Genomic DNA, 16,750 nt, shown 5'->3' on the forward strand with positions numbered 1-16,750 from the left:
GCCCCTGCTGACCACATGGCTGCAAAGAGATAAATTACGCAGACACTTTTCTTCATTAGTTTCTCCAGAGACCTTGAACAGCTGTAAGCAGAAACATGGAGAAACTAATGCTTGTCAGAAAGACAAAAAAAAGGGAGGTACAACTAATAATGAATGACCACATGGCTTATAAATAGGAAGAAGATTGACTGTGGTGGGAAATGGCAGGAGAAAGAAACCACATTAGACAGCCAGAGCAAGATGTCATGCCTGCAGTGAACAATGCTTTATTCAACGCCCAGGTAGAATGTGATTATAATAATGCTTGGCCAAAAAGTGGTGAAATCAGAATTATTAATCAGGCATTGATTTAACTGCCTTCCACTACAGGGACAGAGTATGCAGGCCCCCGCTGATCTGTGATGGATGAATACACTTTTGTTTTTTAACATGAAAGCCAAGTACAGCACAACTTGTGTGTTTGCGGGTATGTGTGGGAAAGTAAGTGTGCAGGCAGATTGAAGAAAGCTTTCTTTTACATTTAACTTTGGCACATTTGCATCAGGCTAGGGCAGTGTTTCTCAACCCTGGTCCTCAGAGCACCCCTGTCCTGTATGTTTTAGATGTTTCTTGGCTCCAACACATCTGATTCAAATGCATCTTCGTTACCAGGCTACAGAGCTCAATAACGAGCCATTTATTTGAATCAGGTGTGTTGGAGCAGGGAAACATCTAAAACATGCAGGACAGGTGGTACCTGAGGACCAGGGTTGAGAACCACGGGACAAGGGCAACTGAAAAGGGAAACATGGGCAAAATACATCCAATCGTGCTTGAAAATTATTCTTTGTTTGATTTGAGTCTTGGGCTGCACAACTGAATGTATCAGAAGTTTATGTACTGAATTCACCACTGAGAATCAGATATGTTGGAGGCATGTTTACAGTTTACTCACAGATGGTAACATACTTAAATCCATTGTGTGTTATTACTTAAGTTGACATTCAAGTTATAATATGTTACAATCCAATACCACATTATGTGCTATTCTTACCAAATGTGCTCATAGTATTGGGTTCAAGTTCCTTATCACAACTGCAGGTCTGTTCTGCCACCTAGAGACAAGCTTTGCACTGCAAGAAAAAATAAAAAAAAGAAACGAGTCGAGGTAATAATGAAACGTCAATTTTCCTTGTTCTGTTTGGTTGCAGAGAAGGTGCGCCAAGCTGGGAGGTTTGTTGGTCCTAATGCGGCACACCTGTGCTGATGAGACACACCTGGGTCCAGAGATACATTAAATTAGCCTGCACCATTCCGGAAGACTATCTCCCCCATATGACAAGTTTGGTTTGATTATGGATATATTTTTATAGTTGCAACTGACTTTCATTTATTCAATCACTCCGTCAGTGATAAACTGATTTTCACACCCCATCCTTCGATTTGAGAGTTTGCTTTGTTTTAATAAATTACTTTACTTCCTCGAAAGACCTTGTCCAGTTGTGCCAGTTGACCTGTTTTGATCACAACTTCATTGGACTGCGACTATTGGTTGCTCTATCACTCCCTGTCCATTGAGGTCGCTATCTTGTTGAGGTATAGAGGAGGGGGATAATCGGATTTGTTGTTGAAGGAAGTGGCCCCCTTAGGATATAGCTGTATGTGTTAATATCCGGTCGAAATAAGAATATCGTGAAATAAATGTCAGGTTTGCCAATTCGTTATAACAAGGAGCATGGCCTAAGACATGCTAACGCAGTCCGAGATCTTCAATTTGTGAGAAAGGGTGAACTTCTCCAAGATAAATAAAATAGTAATTCGGAGGAGGTAATGTTTTTTTCGTCAAATAAATGCACGTTTATCTTTACCCCCACGGATACCCCCACCCCTACATTTTTTCAAATAACATTTATTCATATTCATTTTTTTAAATATATATATACGGGATGGTGGTAACTTTTAATTTGTTATAGTGCCAATGTGTTTCAATGTCACTACATATTCTGATGGCGGCAAAGAGCTATTTTTTCTCTCAGTAATTGAGCCAGAATATTTTTACTCTTTAGCTTTAACATAATTGTATTTTCTTGTTTATGTTATGGTAACTGCAATCTGTTTATTTTACTACCATTTTTGGGAAAGAAAGTTAACTTTTCGCCTTCAACGTCTCGTGACCTTTATTTTGAAATATATTTATAAAATCAACCGGAAAGGAGGTTGACTGAGGCTAGCTTCACCCTGCTTCGAAACAGAAAGTGTAAATATGAAAGCGTGATAGGGTAGAGGGTGGTTTCCTCCGTATATTAACGGATAATAGCTAGAAACCTAAACAAATCCGTCAGCTACTTTTTTTATTGAATGCTGTTGTGAGTCGTGCCTTTCACAGGCCCCTCGCGCTTGCCCCCTCCCCACCAAACAAGCCATGTCAAATATGACTGAGAATTTTGACCGAGCTCCCGGGGCAGGGAGAACTCGTCAACAGTCAACCGGTGCAGGTGGAGGCGATGGGGATACCAAAACCTATGTTTTCAACCAGCGGGAGCCGCTGAGACAGCCTCGGACTTCGCCACCCTTGGTTGAGAACAACACTAGCATCGGTGGCGATGCAATCGGCGGAGGTAAGAAGAGTTGCTGTCAGACTATTTCGTATTTGACCCGATTGTTGCTGGGTGGTGCATGTCAACAACCAACCATAGCTTGTCACCTGCTAGTACTACTCTAGCTAGCTGGTTAGCTTAGCGTCCCCAAATGAGCATGAATTGTCCAGCTGTCGCGTTCATATTTCATCGTTAGTTAGCTCTATCTGGGAAGACAAGCTAACTTTGTTGTAGCAAGCTAGCTTACTAGCAATTACGCCGTGTTCTTTACATAACTAGATATTAATTTGCTCTGTAAGTGCCGCCTCAACATTACCAACGAGTAAACTAGTGCCTAGCCTTTTAGAAATTGAACGTGTCAGATGGCGAGTGCCAGCATTAGCAGTAAGCACAAAGCTAATTAGGCTAGAGCTATCTACTGTATCAATGTCACATGAACCTGCTTGCTAATGCAGACGTTGAGACAGCTTCTAAATTAAGCACTCTAAAGAAACTAGGTCAGATACTCTATTTATGATCTCTAGCACTTCAATTATAACGGGTATTGTTGGATTTTAACTTTAACCTCTATTTTAAGAGCAAGTCTAGTAATGTAGATAATTTGGCCCAGGAAGAAAGCAGTTCAACAGCATTGTACAGGTTTTGTAGGATGTTCCTACGGTATGACTAGAGCTAATATAAATAATTTAAATGGACAATATTCATGAACAGGGTGTATATTTGTGTTTCCAGATGGCAGAAGAGCAGGCAAACATCACCCAGCTACACACACCAACAACAGCACGCCAGCATCGCAGGGGCGCAACGTGGACTTGGTGAAGACATCTACCCTGTCGGTTAACGCTAAAGAGTTTGTTCCAACCACCAGCCAAGTCAGCCAGTACGAGGTATATGACGAGGTAGGCCTACATGACAATATCGCGGAAACAAAAATGTCCTGATTTTTAAGGAGCTGGTTACATACGTTTGCCAATTTTTCTAGATCGTTTGCGATCCATAATATAGCATATCAATTCGACATTATCGATCTCGTTTTAAAACAAGGTCACGTTGGTAACCATGCCAGAAAGCAATAAGGAATTGATGTGCTGTCTTATCAAGTGAGCTACAGTAGCAATGTCCAAGCTCATCACTCTACAATCTTATTTCCTATCGCAGGAGCCTGTCTGGGAAGATGGTAGTGATGGGTTTTATGGGGGAGAGTCTCTCTCTGACATGGTGGAAGAGTTTCTCGCCCACTTAAGTTCCTCTCCGGGGTCCTTTGAGACGGATGTGGAGCACATCGCCTACATGCTGAACTCCTGGGTCACCACGGAGGAGCTGCTTCAGGATCTAGTGGAGCTGATATACACTCAGGTGGGCCATGCTAGAACGCCTCTCTTTCTCACACACTCTCAACTTCAAAGGTTTTCTGAATAATGCCTTTAAAGCCAAAGAAGACTGTTTTAAGTTCACATCATTCGACTCCTAATTCGTGTCTTTGTTTTGCAGTCCACCGCCATCCCAAACTTTGCCTACACAGGAGCTCGACTCTGTAACTACCTGTCTCATAATATTACAATCAGTCCTGCCAGTGGCAACTTCCGGCAACTTCTCCTCAAAAGGTTCGTTTGGGGAGAAAAAAAAAGTGTGCTTGTGTTGCATATACTTCTCATGTAATCTTCAAATCATTTCAGATTTTGACTGCAAACCTCCCAACGCACTTTCTCCCCTATCCGTTTGTCTGACTGCTTCCTTCTCTGCGCATCTCGTTCCCTCGGGCAGGTGCCGTACAGAGTACGAGCAGAGAGATGTAGCAGTGAAGGGTAACGAGAAGACCCAGAAGAGCTTTCACTGCTACGTGCTGTTCCTGGGAGAGCTCTACCTCAACCTGGAGGTGAGGAGGCCCGGGTCAGGGTTCTCATGACAACCACTTCTCCTACCATCTAACCAGATGAACATTCTATCAGGGATGGGGGGATAGCTTAGTAGTTAGAGCGGATGGCTGCAGATCAAGAGGTTGCATGTTGAAATTCCCCTGTATACATTACTTTAGATGAAAGAAACACATACGTTACAATACCTACATGACATCACACATCGCGTGTAACGTTCTACAGCACTCGAGTACTTGAGGGTAGGAGAACAGGCACCTGACATCTGTGTGTTTCCCCCTCCAGGTGAAGAGTGCGAAGGGGCCTCCGTGTCGAGCGGAGGTCCTGCAGAATGCTCTGAAGGAGCTGATAAACGCCTTGTTCTCCAATCCCGTCGACGGAAACCTGATCTGCGCGGTCAAACTGCTCAAGGTGAGAGAACACCTGAGCCCAGCCTGTTCAGACCGTACCAGGGTTCTGTAGGAAGTCATTGAGCCTAATGCTTGCCTGCCAAACTAATGTGTGGTTGTGTGTGACCTTCAGTTGACGGGCTCAGTCCTGGAGGACACATGGAAGAAAGCGGGCAAATCAGACATGGACCAGCTGATCCAAAGAACAGAAAACATTGTCCTAGATGCCACCTGCAGCAGGTGGGGTGTGTGTGTGATGTGATGTGGAGGGTTGTGTGTGTGTGTGTGTGTGTGTGTGTGTGTGTGTGTGTGTGTGGCTTTGAGGAAATTAGTGTTTGGGATCTGATAAGTGTGCGGTGGGAACACCACGTCACCTAACCCTTTCAACTGACATTCAGCGTAAGCGAGTCCATAACCGTGTGTGTGTTTGTGTGTTTTGCATCTCACAGGGACGTGAAGCAGATGCTGCTGCGACTGGTTGAGCTGAGGTCCAGTAACTGGGGGCGTGTCCTCGGGGCTGCCGCCGCCAGCGACGCCACGCCCGACAACGACCCCAACTACTTCATGGTGATTACAGTCTGGACTGTTCTCTCTATGGAGAACTGCCACCATCCTCTGTGGATTTTTATATCGGTTACGACAGTTAAATTATTTGAAGCTACGATTTTTTTTTAAATTTCCTTTTTGTGGTGTGTTTTTTTTTTCTTCTTCAGAATGAACCCACCTTCTACACTACAGATGGTACTCCTTTCACAGCGGCTGACCCAGGTGAGCATATCAAAATGCACACGCGGCTCTCTGCACTCTGGAAACTTCTAAAGCTACGGAACGTGGCTTTAGCCTTGACACTAACCCTCCACACAATTGTCTTATTCCTTTTCAGAATACTCTGAAAAATACCAGGAGATTTTGGACAGGGGAGATTGGGAAGAACCTGATCTGTACGAGGAGAACGGGAGTGACTCGTGAGTCTAACCGGTTGAGAGTCATCTCTAACGTAGATGTTACCTGAAGGCTTTGCTCTTTCTATTGACTTCTCAGCTATGACGTACCCACCCTCTTTTCGATCACATCTGTTTTCATGCATTTTTAGTGCGGAGCAGATACCAGTTGATAAAAGGCAGTCACCCGTACAAAAAAGATATGGGGGATAGACCGAGGATAGCTGCTGCCCCCGCTGCCCCATATCACATGACCTGTCAGTGCAAGGTTGTTGACCTGGGGGCCCCTCGACTGGACACCTCAGTCAGTTGGAGGGGATTGTCTGTCCCACAATGCAACAGGGGAAGCTACAGCCTTCCATTTAGATGAGTCAGCAAAGAGGTGTTTCAGCTGCCGTGGCCCCTAGCAACCCGTTTATGCCTCACTCTTTTGTGTGTGGGACTTTCAACTGTTGTGGTTTAAGTTGTTCTGTACACTAAACAATTTCTTTAAAATATTTTTGCAGGCTTTTCGACGAGGACGAGATGGACCCTGAAATTGAGGAAGCTTTTGAGAAGTTCTGTCTAGAATCGGAAATGAAACGAAAACAGTGAGCGGGGAAGTTGAGAGACACTGAACAGGCACATGCAGTATCCTTGGTGTTGACCTTTCCGGAATGTTTGCTACTGGGAAGAACAAAGAGAACTAGCATTCAAATTGTTAATTGAATTTCTTTTTTTTTAAATTAGAAATCCTGTGCATAGTTTGCCTTGCCTGGTACCCCAGTTTCAGGTGTTGTTGGATTTGGGTTAGTTGGAAGATGGGGGACAATCAACTGGATCCTTTAATCTTACGAGTTCCTCAAGACAATTTTGAGTTTGCATTTTATGGGTGCTGTACAATTATTTTGTTTTCTGCTTCAGTTTGGACTCTTTTCATTGACAAAAACAAACACTTCTTCCCTCTCAGTCAGTCTAAATGCCACAGGGAGGAAACTGTGTGTGCTGTGAGTTTCTAGATTTTAAACTGAAATGACTGAACTGATCTGCATAGTCAGCTCAGTGTCATCACGTGTGTAGTTTGATTGCTGTACTGACTGTGTAATCAATGAGAGTACATACTTACCAGCAGAGGGCCACCCCGTGCTGTATGCAGGAGTAGAACACAATGCTGGGTGTTGGAGGTAGAACAATAGATGGAATCTTTCCTGTATAGATTCCTAGTTAAAGGTACATTTCTATATTTCTCCAATGTCCACACTTGGTGTTGGGCTCTACTGAACATGCCACAATGCCATCCAAATCCATTTAGTTTTGAGGACATCTGTCAGAGCGTGGATGTATCGTTCATCTTGGCAACTAGGCACCATAGAGCAGACTATGCATATAAAGAGGATGGGTTTTTGAAACTAACACAAAAAAATACACTGTTTGCCAGCAGGTAGCCACAAACTGATTGTCAAGAATCATCTTAAAATATGTTCAAACTTCAAGGATGTTTTACCTTTTCCTTCAATATTCTAGGATCAAATTAGCCTTTTTAGAAAAATGCTTGGCATCCTATTTGTTTAGGAATGTCAACTTCTTGTTTCAGGGGTGGATTTTGTATTAATTGTTTGTTGATATACCAACAGATCCTGGCTGTTCAAACTGTTAATGTCAGTGACAACAGGAACTGTTGGTTAAACTACTCCAAAGCTGTATTTGTTTTTACCAGCATCTATGGATCCCATACAAAGGAACTTCTGTTTTATAGTTTGTACATATTATTTACAGTATTGTTTGCCTGCAATAAATCCTTTACAATGTGAGACTTGTCTCTTTTGAAATCTGTGTGGCCTGTTTCTTGGTCATTTTCGGATCCTAAACCTGCCTTTAGAGGGCGATCGTGTGCTTCCAGCAAACTGTTCACTTAAACAGAAGAAGACTGTCAAGTTCAAAACCTTGCGGGAAGGTTGTTGTTGACAACCAGGCTGTTTGCAAGATGGCAAGGAAATTACTTTAAAGTGTAAACATCAAGTTGGATTGACAAATGGTGTTTATTTGACGTTCTGTGTGACTGACTTGATTTACAATGGCCGCTTTACCTGGGGTCAGTTTGATGATCATGTACGAGGATGAATCGGTAGACGTGCGTTACGGAGATGACTCCCGGTTACATCTGGCACCCTGTGGCTCTGAGTTCGTGCTTGAGAAACCACCTGAACCCACGGCACACCCCCTCCAGTCCGGTGAGAAAGTCCGACAGAGGACGCGGTTCGCCATCAGCAACTACAAGGTATAACGAGTAGAAGATGCTGCTGTCTGAGCGAATTGAATAAATGAGTTATGATTCAACACGCTAGAATAGGTCATTCGAGGCATATCGCGACAGCCACAACATCTACAAGACGTCGATGAATCTCATGTTGTTCAAGAGGCCTGAATTTGAACAGTTTACTCAATCTGTTAACAAGGAATTAACATGATTCTGTGCCTTGTTTACCATCACGTATGTTTTGACCATTTTGCTGTTGCAGGGGTTGCTACTGCAGGCTTTAAAGTTCAGGAACAAGTATGCCACACAACCTTACCTCCCGGAAGAACTCCTCCCCGACTCCGACAAAGAGGTAACAAGCCCATCGGCCGTTCTGTTTGTTTCCTTTTGGAGGAAAGAACAAATCACATGACCAGATTCTCAAACGTGCCACCGTCATTATCCTGACTTCCCCTCCCAGCGGTTCTTCAGTGTGGACCCGGAGGTGAAGTGGCCCACCCCCCAGTCCAGTGGTGCTGTGCAGGGGCCTGGCGGGGAGACCAGGGTAAACTCAGTGGAGGGGAGAGCCTGCCTGATACTGGCTGCCTCTGGGGAGGAGTTCTCAGTGGAGTTCACCTGCAGCCTCAGCCGCGACCGGATCCAGGAGCAGAGAGGCCTAGCCAGAGACCTAGAGCCAGGATCCTCCCCAGGGTCAGGGTCTGATTCTCTTCAGGGGGGTGTCCGAGCTGACCAATCAAAGGTAAAGACACCTATCAATGCTAAAAAACAACAACAAAGGTCTCCCCCTCAATCACAGTACTGCATTGGATTGTTATTGGTATACTGCATTATTCTATTTTTAGCCAGCAGGGATGTATCAGTCGAGCAGGGTGGTCCAGCACCACTCGTGCTGCAGTGTTCCTGAGGAGTGGGCCTACCCCCTGGGCCTGGCCCTGGCCCACTGGGCCTCCTGTGGAGTGGGAGCTGGCCTGGAGGGAGAGCCAGGAGGACGGAGGACCATGGAGGTCCCAAACCCGTCCAGCGAAGAGGGGAGGAGATCTACCCTGCCCCAAGCACTGCCTCTCAGATGCCCCTCCCCTCACCAGCACAGGTTGATGGACTTGACATGCAGCGAGCTTGGTGCTTCAGCAGGAAAAGGTTAGACTTAATTATAGAGTGTGTGTGTGTGTAGGTGGAAATTGAAGAACTCCCTGGGACTGACAGAGCAGGACCCAGAACAGGATCTTCCCACAGATCTGCTTAAAGTTGTCTGGTGTCAAGGAGTCTTCTTCAGGTACTGGATCACCACTGTGTCTGTCACATTATTCTGCAGAAGGTTATCTTGTTATCCTGGACTGTTGTGTGATACCAAACAGCTGTTTAGATTTTTTTTTTCACCAAACATACTGTATCTTATCCCTACCATTTCCCCATTTTGTGTTTCCCCTGGTCCAGAATAATGGATGAAGCCATCCCAGTCATAGAGGTTTCCCCTGGCGACGGCTCAGTCATTAGGTCTAATGGTGCCCTATCCAGCTACTTCACCCACCACAGGCCAGAGGCTGGGGCTGGGACTGGGACTGTGAATATGGAGGTAAGCTAAGTGACAAGCTGGCATATCAGCCCTGTACCTTATAGCACCACAACAATGGGGGTCAGATGGCTGAGCGGCTAAGGAATCGGGCTACCAATCAGAAGGTTGCAGGTTCGATTCCCGTGCCAAATGACATTGTGTCCCTGGGCAAGGCACTTCACCCTACTTTCCTCGGGGGGCATGTCCCTGTACTTACTTTAAGTTGCTCTCGATAAGAGAGTCTGCTAAATGACTAAATGTAATGAATGAGTACCCTATAGCAACACAATGCACACGCCACATTGGTGAGAATACGTCTTGAGGCGTTCTGAGGTATGTTCCTCCAGGTAAGACAGATCACCTACCACCTGAAAAGCATTCCTCCAGAGAAGCCCAGACAAAGCTACTCTGTGGCCTCCGTTGTGTCCCGCGCCAGCAGGTACAGTTCATCATCACAGTTCATCATCACAGTTCACCATCACAGCATCACAGTTCACCATCACAGTTCACCATCACAGTTCACCATCACAGTTCATCATCACAGTTCACCATCACAGTTCATCATCACAGTTCACCATCACAGTTCACCATCACAGTTCATCATCACAGTTCACCATCACAGTTCATCATCACAGTTCATCATCACAGTTCACCATCACAGCATCACAGTTCACCATCACAGTTCACCATCACAGTTCATCATCACAGTTCACCATCACAGCATCACCATTACTGGGAAAACAGCGCTCTAGAAACACAGCACAGGTCAAAGAGACGTGATCCGTTGCTTGTCTGTTTGGAGATTGATACAGTAAATCCTGTGGTCCTTTATGATGTCTCTTACACTTGACTAGGCCCCAAGTAGACCAAATCATTGGCATTAACTTTATGCTTATCTTCGTGACTGGTTGTAACAGGATCCTGAAGTGCTACGCCCAGACAAGACACTCACTGAAGCTGAACGCTATTCCCAGCTGTTTACGCAAGGTCAGATGATGCGTCTTGTCTATTTCACATTGTAGGGTACGCTTGCATCGATTCATCATTCCTGTATTGTACTTTCTCACTTGCTTTCCCTCTATAATGCTTTCCCTCACCAAGCTGGAGAGCAGTTCCCCCATGTTTGTGTGTGGTGATCAGACAGGACACTCGTCAGACCCTGAGCACATTAAGGCAACAGAGAGGACCCAGCATGGGTGAGACCCCCAGGCTTGACTCTGAAACGTGTGTGTGTGTGTGTGTCTCAAAGTTATTGTTTCTCAGAATGAGCTCTGTCGCTCTGTGTTTCCTGCCTCAGGCTAAGCTTTGTTGCTGCAGAGCTGGAGAAGATCAAGCGCTTCAACTGTATCCTTTGTTATGGGTAGTCATGGTTACTTGCGTGTTTTTCTGACAGTGTCTTTTTATCTTCATTTAAGCACAAAATGACTGTATCAGGGATCAGAGTCATGGGCTCAAAATAGTAGATGCTCAAACTGTAGTTACAGTGGGTAAAAGTGTGTGTGTGTGTGTGTGTGTGAGAGTGAGTCAAGATAGAAAGCTAAAGTAGGATGAGTACTGACCCACATGCTTTGATCTCTGTGAATTAGACATTAAGAGTGATTCTTTAACAGCTTGGATCCAGTCCTACTTGACAACAGTGAACTCCCACTGCCAGCCCAGAGGGCCTCGCAAGGCCCGGCCGCTGGCCTCACAGAACTCCACGCTCCTGGGGCACCCGCCATCGCCCAGACCCAGAGCTCCACAGACCTCCAGGATACTGGTGGAACTAGCATCACCCAAAGCAGCATCGCTGAGGCCCTGCAGAGAACCAGCAGGGCCATACAGGACATTGACAGGCTCCTGTCAGCCCCCTCAGTCATCCACTAGAGACAGCCCTACCTCGGGCAAAGACTCCCTGGACTTCAGAGATGAGGCGGCACTGTCAAAAAAAAAAAAAAAAAACACCCAGATACATAACCTTTCAATTTTGATGCCTGTAAGAGGCGAGAAGACTCATTTGCCACCCACCCAGCCTCCCTTGGACCTTCATTGAGCTGGTTTATGAGTGTGTTATAAGCACTTCCATTTTCAATGATTAACTGCTTTTAAAGAGAAGTGTTGAAGAGCGTCAACATTTTGACGCCCTTCTCAGTCTGGCCTAGTAACAACCCCGTCACTACTGTGGTTAAGTTTGTGGTTTCTTCACAGTTCAGCGAGAACAATTGTTCTCACAAAGTTCTGAACAACTTACATTATCAATATTCTTAAAATAAATAAGTTGCCGTCTTTTCTTACTGTGTTTTCTCGCAAAGCGTGGATCATGCGAGTCATGTGAAATAAAAACTTGAATTCGAGATCTGTTTGTGTCGTGTGCTTGGACAGCCCTGTGCTGTTGAGCACATTTCTTCGTGCGGACGTTTGTGCTGAATTGTCAGCACTTGGTGAGCTGTTGCTTTGGAAACGGTGGAGAGTGAGAGGCTCTGATGTTGTCTGTCACTGCCGTTGTGGTGCCTCAGAAGGAAAGAATGGTGAGTCTGAACTCTTTCTTGTACATCACATCACCCCATGAACACACAGGGACACAGTCAAGTCTATGATGAGACATCTCTATGCATTCAGCTGTTTTTTCTCTGTTTAGTTTGTCGCTTCATAACACTCTTGAGAAGGAACAAGCCTCAAACTGGTTGTGGTCTGAACATCGAAATGCCTTAAATGTCACTCTGATTATAGACTTTAAATAGACTTTACTTGTAGACCTTTTCGCCATCACAAAAACATAGCTTCTTTTTTCACACCTTATTTAATTAGACTGAACAGCTCTGGGTAGTTCCTGTGTGAGTAGAGTAGCGACGGTCTGAAAGGCCATGCTAGAAGTGGCACTGTGTTGACAGCCAGGGACCGTAGACAGACAACGCACAAACAGGGTAAGACAATAAGATCCCCGTATATGCTCTGTGGAGGTATGTGTCTTGGTGAGATGTTGTGCACTGTATTGCAATGTATACACTTAAACATACATCCTCCTAACAACTCTGCTAAATACTTTGTTCTCAAGGTTCAGACATCAGTTATCAGTTGTGTATTTGCACGCGCAGATGTGTGTTGCTGTGTGTTAATATGTTTAATTGTGTGCAGCAGGCCCAAAAAGACGTGAAAGAGTCTTATGGCTCACTTCAACACAGTAAGCAGCCCTATCCAGAAGGAGGGTGTTCGGCAAAAACTGTCAACTCACTCTGTCTTCTCTGCTGGTTCCTCGCCCCTTGTCAAAATGGAAAACTTGAAGAAAACGCCATCTATGGGGACCATAATAACCGCCACAACCCCTGCATCCAAGCCTGCCTTTCGGAGGACTTTTGACACTCCTGTGAGACAAGGTCCAGAAGCCACTGTGCCTAAACCACCACCCTTCAAGCCTAAGCTTACAGAGACTAATCAGGATGCTAAAACTCGGAAGCCTGGGTTTTCTTCTCAACCCAAACCTCCACTTTCAGCCCTTAAACTGCCCCTCACCCCCATACAGAAGAGCTCCTTGATGTCTGGGCTACAGGCACAGCAGGGACAGGAGATCCAGAAGGGAGAACACTGGACACCACCAACCCCCAAACCTCCAACCCCCCAGGCTCCACTGAAGCCCCAGCAGGGAGGAGGGAGAGGCAGGGGCCATGCTGCGAGGGGGGCATTCAGAACCAGCTTCATCCACTCTGTTCCTCCCAAACCCCCGGCTGCCGTGAAACCTTCATTTGCACCAGGACGGTCCGGAGGCAGGGAGGGTCTCATTCATCAGCAGAAGAGTGACAATCCGTCTGCACCTAAGAAGAAGACTGTCCCTGATGCCTTCACCCTGGGGAACCCCCCGATGAAACCCAACAGACCGCCACACATCAACTTACAGAGGTTTCAGCAAAGTGGAAAAGTGCAAGACGGTGAGATACTGTAATTATGTTTTGAAAGCAAAACTAGCCTGCTCTACGGGTGTTTTTTAGAATAAAATGTGTTTGGCATGACAGGTGGCTGTCTGGAGACCTCAGGATGTCCTGTGACTCTTCTCAGAAGTGCCCCTCCAGCCCCTGCCCCCTACACCGGCCCATCAGTGGCTGAGTGAGTATATTTACATTTAGTTATTTATCCACGGCCAGGAATCAAACCAGCAACCTTCTAATTAATAGCCCGATTCCCTAACCGCTCATCCAACTGACCCCTTATCTGAGTACAGACCACCCACATCACAGCTACTGCAATGGGGGTCCGAAGCAGATGCTAGTTTGTGGACTGAGTGTGTCAGGACCTGGTGCCCCATCGCAGACCCTAACAAGCCACGCGTGCTGTCATGGGGAAAATACCTGGAGCTTTTCTCTTATCAAGAAACTTCTGCTTTAATGTGTCAGTGATCACATTCCATATCTGTCCTCCTTACTGTATGGTTATCTGTGTAGGAGTCAGGTGGCTGAGTGGTTAGGGAATTAGGCTAGTAATCAGAAGGTTGCCGGTTAGATTCCCCGCCGTGTGAAAAAACTTCACCCTATTCCTCTCAGGGGAATGTCCCTGTACTTACTGTAAGTCACTCTGGATAAGAGCGTCTGCTAAATGACTAAAATGTGAAATGTGTCCATGTTCTCCTTTACCAGGAGCCCCCTGCCTGAGCATGAGAGCCATGATGATCCCACCTCTCTACTTCAACTAGGTGTCAAATTAATATTATCTATCCATCCATGGCACAGTAAATGTTATGTGTCTATTCAAATTAAATTCATTGTAAATGAACTGTCTTACAGGGTCTTCCAGTAATAAGGTAAATTATTTTAGTTTACTTTTACATGCACTCAACAACAATTACCTATCTGATAGCAGAATATTTGCTGGATTATAGTGATTTAAACTGAGTGGTATAAAGTGTGCAGTATATGCTTTTAACATACAAAACAAAATGAAAAAAAATTAGGAAGTGTAACTAAAGTAAGTCAGGGGTTAGTTTTGCTAAGAGTGTGTGTGTCTGTGGGTGTTTCTGTGTGTTATAGATAACGAGTTAATTATGAAGAAGAATGTCATTTGTTTAGAGTTTATTTCTGATGACTCTGATTATATTATTATTCTGTATTTTTCCCACTAGATGTAGATGCTATAAACAAAATTATGATTTTGATGTTAAGCTTGTCTTGTCCTTTCCTGGACAGGAGTCAGGCGTTAAGAACTTGCCCGAGGTCTATGATGACGTAGGTACCTGCAGGTAAAAACCGTCAGTTTATGTAATATTCATCTGTGAGAAGTTTTATTACAGTTCCTTCTCAGCAGCTCTGAAATAATCTTATTTCAACTTAAATTCACTTGAATCTCTAAATTGTAATCATGTTTGTAATGTTGTCATTGAAAATCCCATTAAAATCTGTTTTCAAAGGAATCCAACTTTTTTTTTTTCCCCCAGCGGACTCGAGGGTGAAATTGGTAAGCTTCACTTCCCAATGCCAGTATGACACCATGACTCACTCCCAAGCCATTCACAAAATGGACCAGCATCAACAGGTTATTTTCAACCCTGTTTTCTCCCTTTCATATGACAGTTGGTGATGATGTCTACAGTGATGTAGGCCCAGCAGAAGATCTCTTCAGGTGTGTTTCCTTTGCCATGACAACCTCTATTGTTTGTGTGCTTAGACTACCATCTAGTGGAGCAGCATTGTTACTGCAGCCTAAACACAGTTAGTCTTTCTGTGTTTTTAAAGGCAATATTCCATGCAAAAATATCCATAAACAATACCATTCCTTAATCTTTTCTTTAAATGTCTCCTTTATGTTTTCAGATTTCCCCCTCCACCCCCTATAGGTAAATACATATAATATAGCCTTTTCACTTGCTATATCACACACATTACCACCTACTGTACATAAGTACGTTGGTAACATGTGCTGTATGGCTTGCTAAAATTAGGTCTTTGTCTGTGTGCCCCATAGAGGAGCTCTATGACGATGTAGAGTCGGCATCGCTCATATCGAAAGGGAAGGTTGAACAGATGGACCCCAAAAGGAAAAAGAAATTTGAGAAGGAGGAGAAGGAATTCAGGAAGAAGTTTCACGTGAGTTTTCCAACTGTGGCCAGATCGTGAAGATAACCGACCTGAGATTGGGCCTAATATGGGGAGATCACAGGTCATGGCGTGCGTTGCACACACTCCCCTAGAGGTCATCATATATAAGTTAATATATAGGTAAAAGTGCTTTTCTGCATGAACACCTTCCAGTCGTGGAACAGCAAAGGCGAGATATCTTGAATTTTGCCAGGATTTCAATGAGTCTTCCTGCTGTTGCCCCCTATTGCTTTCCTAAAATCCATTTCTCCCTGTCCTGAGATGAGTAGTCTTTCCCTATGCTCTCCTTTTCTCATCCTGATCTCAGTTTAAAGGGGACATCAAGGTTCTGTATGATGTCACTATCGTCACCCCCTTGTTCACCAAGAAATGGGGAACCAGGGACCTGAACCTGAAACCAGGAGAAGTCATAAAAGTCATTGTCAGACCAGACAAAGGCGTGCTGATTGGTCGAAACAACGAAGGGAAATGTAAGATGTCTCAGCAATAATCAAATTGGAGATTAGAATAGGGAATTGTGGAAGGGAGCAATGCTAATTAGATCACGTGTCTCTCTTTGTCCAGTTGGATATGTTTCAACAACCCATGTTGCTCAGTGAGTATTTGTTGCTGCTTGTGCAACACACACTGCTGTGCCTACATGAACATACATTGGATATTGGTGCCAATTATCTGTTCATATTTATATTTGTCTAGGGATGCTGGGGATGTTTATGACGATATTGGAGAAGGTATGCATTCTAAAAATGGTTGTTTTGGAAATGGTAAGCTCGAGCCCATATACTGACTTTTGTTCTGTTTTACAGACTGCATCTATGATAATGACAAAGTCTGAGCAACAAGAAAAGATTAAGGAGACCAAGAATGTTGTACACACTTAAGTATGTTAATGTTGAAAAATAAAGATAAGTGGTTTATGTTTATTTATACATTTATTTAAATATGCATATTTACTTACTTACATTATTTCAAGATAAAAAGTGACTTCCAGTTTCAAAGACTAATTTCTAGTTGGTCCTTCTTACTGTTGATTTCAGTGGTTATATCAAAATCTGTTGCAAAATCTCTTTGTACAGTACAATACACTGTTCTTCTAAAAGCATACCAAGCCCTTCAACCCATA

General features: G+C 44.5%; 3 protein-coding genes and 1 long non-coding RNA gene across 5 annotated transcripts; all 4 read left to right on the plus strand.

Annotated features, from left to right (window-relative positions):
- The first annotated feature begins 202 nt into the window (after positions 1-202).
- LOC146232981 (uncharacterized) lies at positions 203-1,428 on the plus strand. Its single transcript, XR_014742229.1, has 3 exons — positions 203-281; positions 370-480; positions 1,191-1,428. It is a non-coding gene; the product is annotated as an uncharacterized LOC146232981 (long non-coding RNA).
- A 740-nt stretch (positions 1,429-2,168) lies between these two features.
- On the plus strand, positions 2,169-7,570 carry paip1 (poly(A) binding protein interacting protein 1). Of its 2 annotated transcripts, none has more exons than XM_084690579.1 (11): positions 2,169-2,597; positions 3,309-3,463; positions 3,735-3,932; positions 4,068-4,180; positions 4,341-4,452; positions 4,736-4,861; positions 4,973-5,079; positions 5,289-5,406; positions 5,553-5,607; positions 5,723-5,804; positions 6,287-7,570. In XM_084690579.1, the coding sequence occupies exons 1-11, from the start codon at positions 2,402-2,404 to the stop codon at positions 6,372-6,374; spliced, it is 1,350 nt and encodes a 449-aa protein (XP_084546705.1). In that variant the 5' UTR covers positions 2,169-2,401; the 3' UTR covers positions 6,375-7,570. The 2 variants fall into 2 exon arrangements, with proteins under 2 accessions (XP_084546705.1, XP_084546704.1); XM_084690578.1 differs by having other exon boundaries at positions 2,170-2,597; positions 3,309-3,475.
- Positions 7,571-7,659: 89 nt separating this feature from the next.
- c24h5orf34 (chromosome 24 C5orf34 homolog) lies at positions 7,660-11,901 on the plus strand. The gene is made up of 11 exons (XM_084690577.1): positions 7,660-8,037; positions 8,279-8,368; positions 8,477-8,755; positions 8,859-9,106; positions 9,188-9,289; positions 9,451-9,589; positions 9,916-10,007; positions 10,486-10,555; positions 10,670-10,764; positions 10,866-10,912; positions 11,190-11,901. Exons 1-11 carry the CDS (start codon positions 7,834-7,836, stop codon positions 11,432-11,434), a joined length of 1,611 nt encoding a protein of 536 aa, XP_084546703.1. The 5' UTR covers positions 7,660-7,833; the 3' UTR covers positions 11,435-11,901.
- A 914-nt stretch (positions 11,902-12,815) lies between these two features.
- LOC146232984 (PML-RARA-regulated adapter molecule 1) lies at positions 12,816-16,550 on the plus strand. The gene is made up of 13 exons (XM_084690026.1): positions 12,816-13,470; positions 13,555-13,645; positions 14,173-14,228; positions 14,320-14,336; positions 14,719-14,771; positions 14,967-14,986; positions 15,103-15,151; positions 15,343-15,365; positions 15,494-15,615; positions 15,935-16,097; positions 16,192-16,222; positions 16,324-16,358; positions 16,434-16,550. Exons 1-13 carry the CDS (start codon positions 12,816-12,818, stop codon positions 16,460-16,462), a joined length of 1,344 nt encoding a protein of 447 aa, XP_084546152.1. The 3' UTR covers positions 16,463-16,550.
- The last annotated feature ends 200 nt before the right edge of the window (positions 16,551-16,750 follow it).

Source organism: Hypomesus nipponensis, chromosome 24 (assembly GCF_054491055.1).
Source record: "Hypomesus nipponensis isolate SF chromosome 24, ASM5449105v1, whole genome shotgun sequence".
In the NCBI taxonomy this organism is placed as follows: Eukaryota; Metazoa; Chordata; class Actinopteri; order Osmeriformes; family Osmeridae; genus Hypomesus; species Hypomesus nipponensis.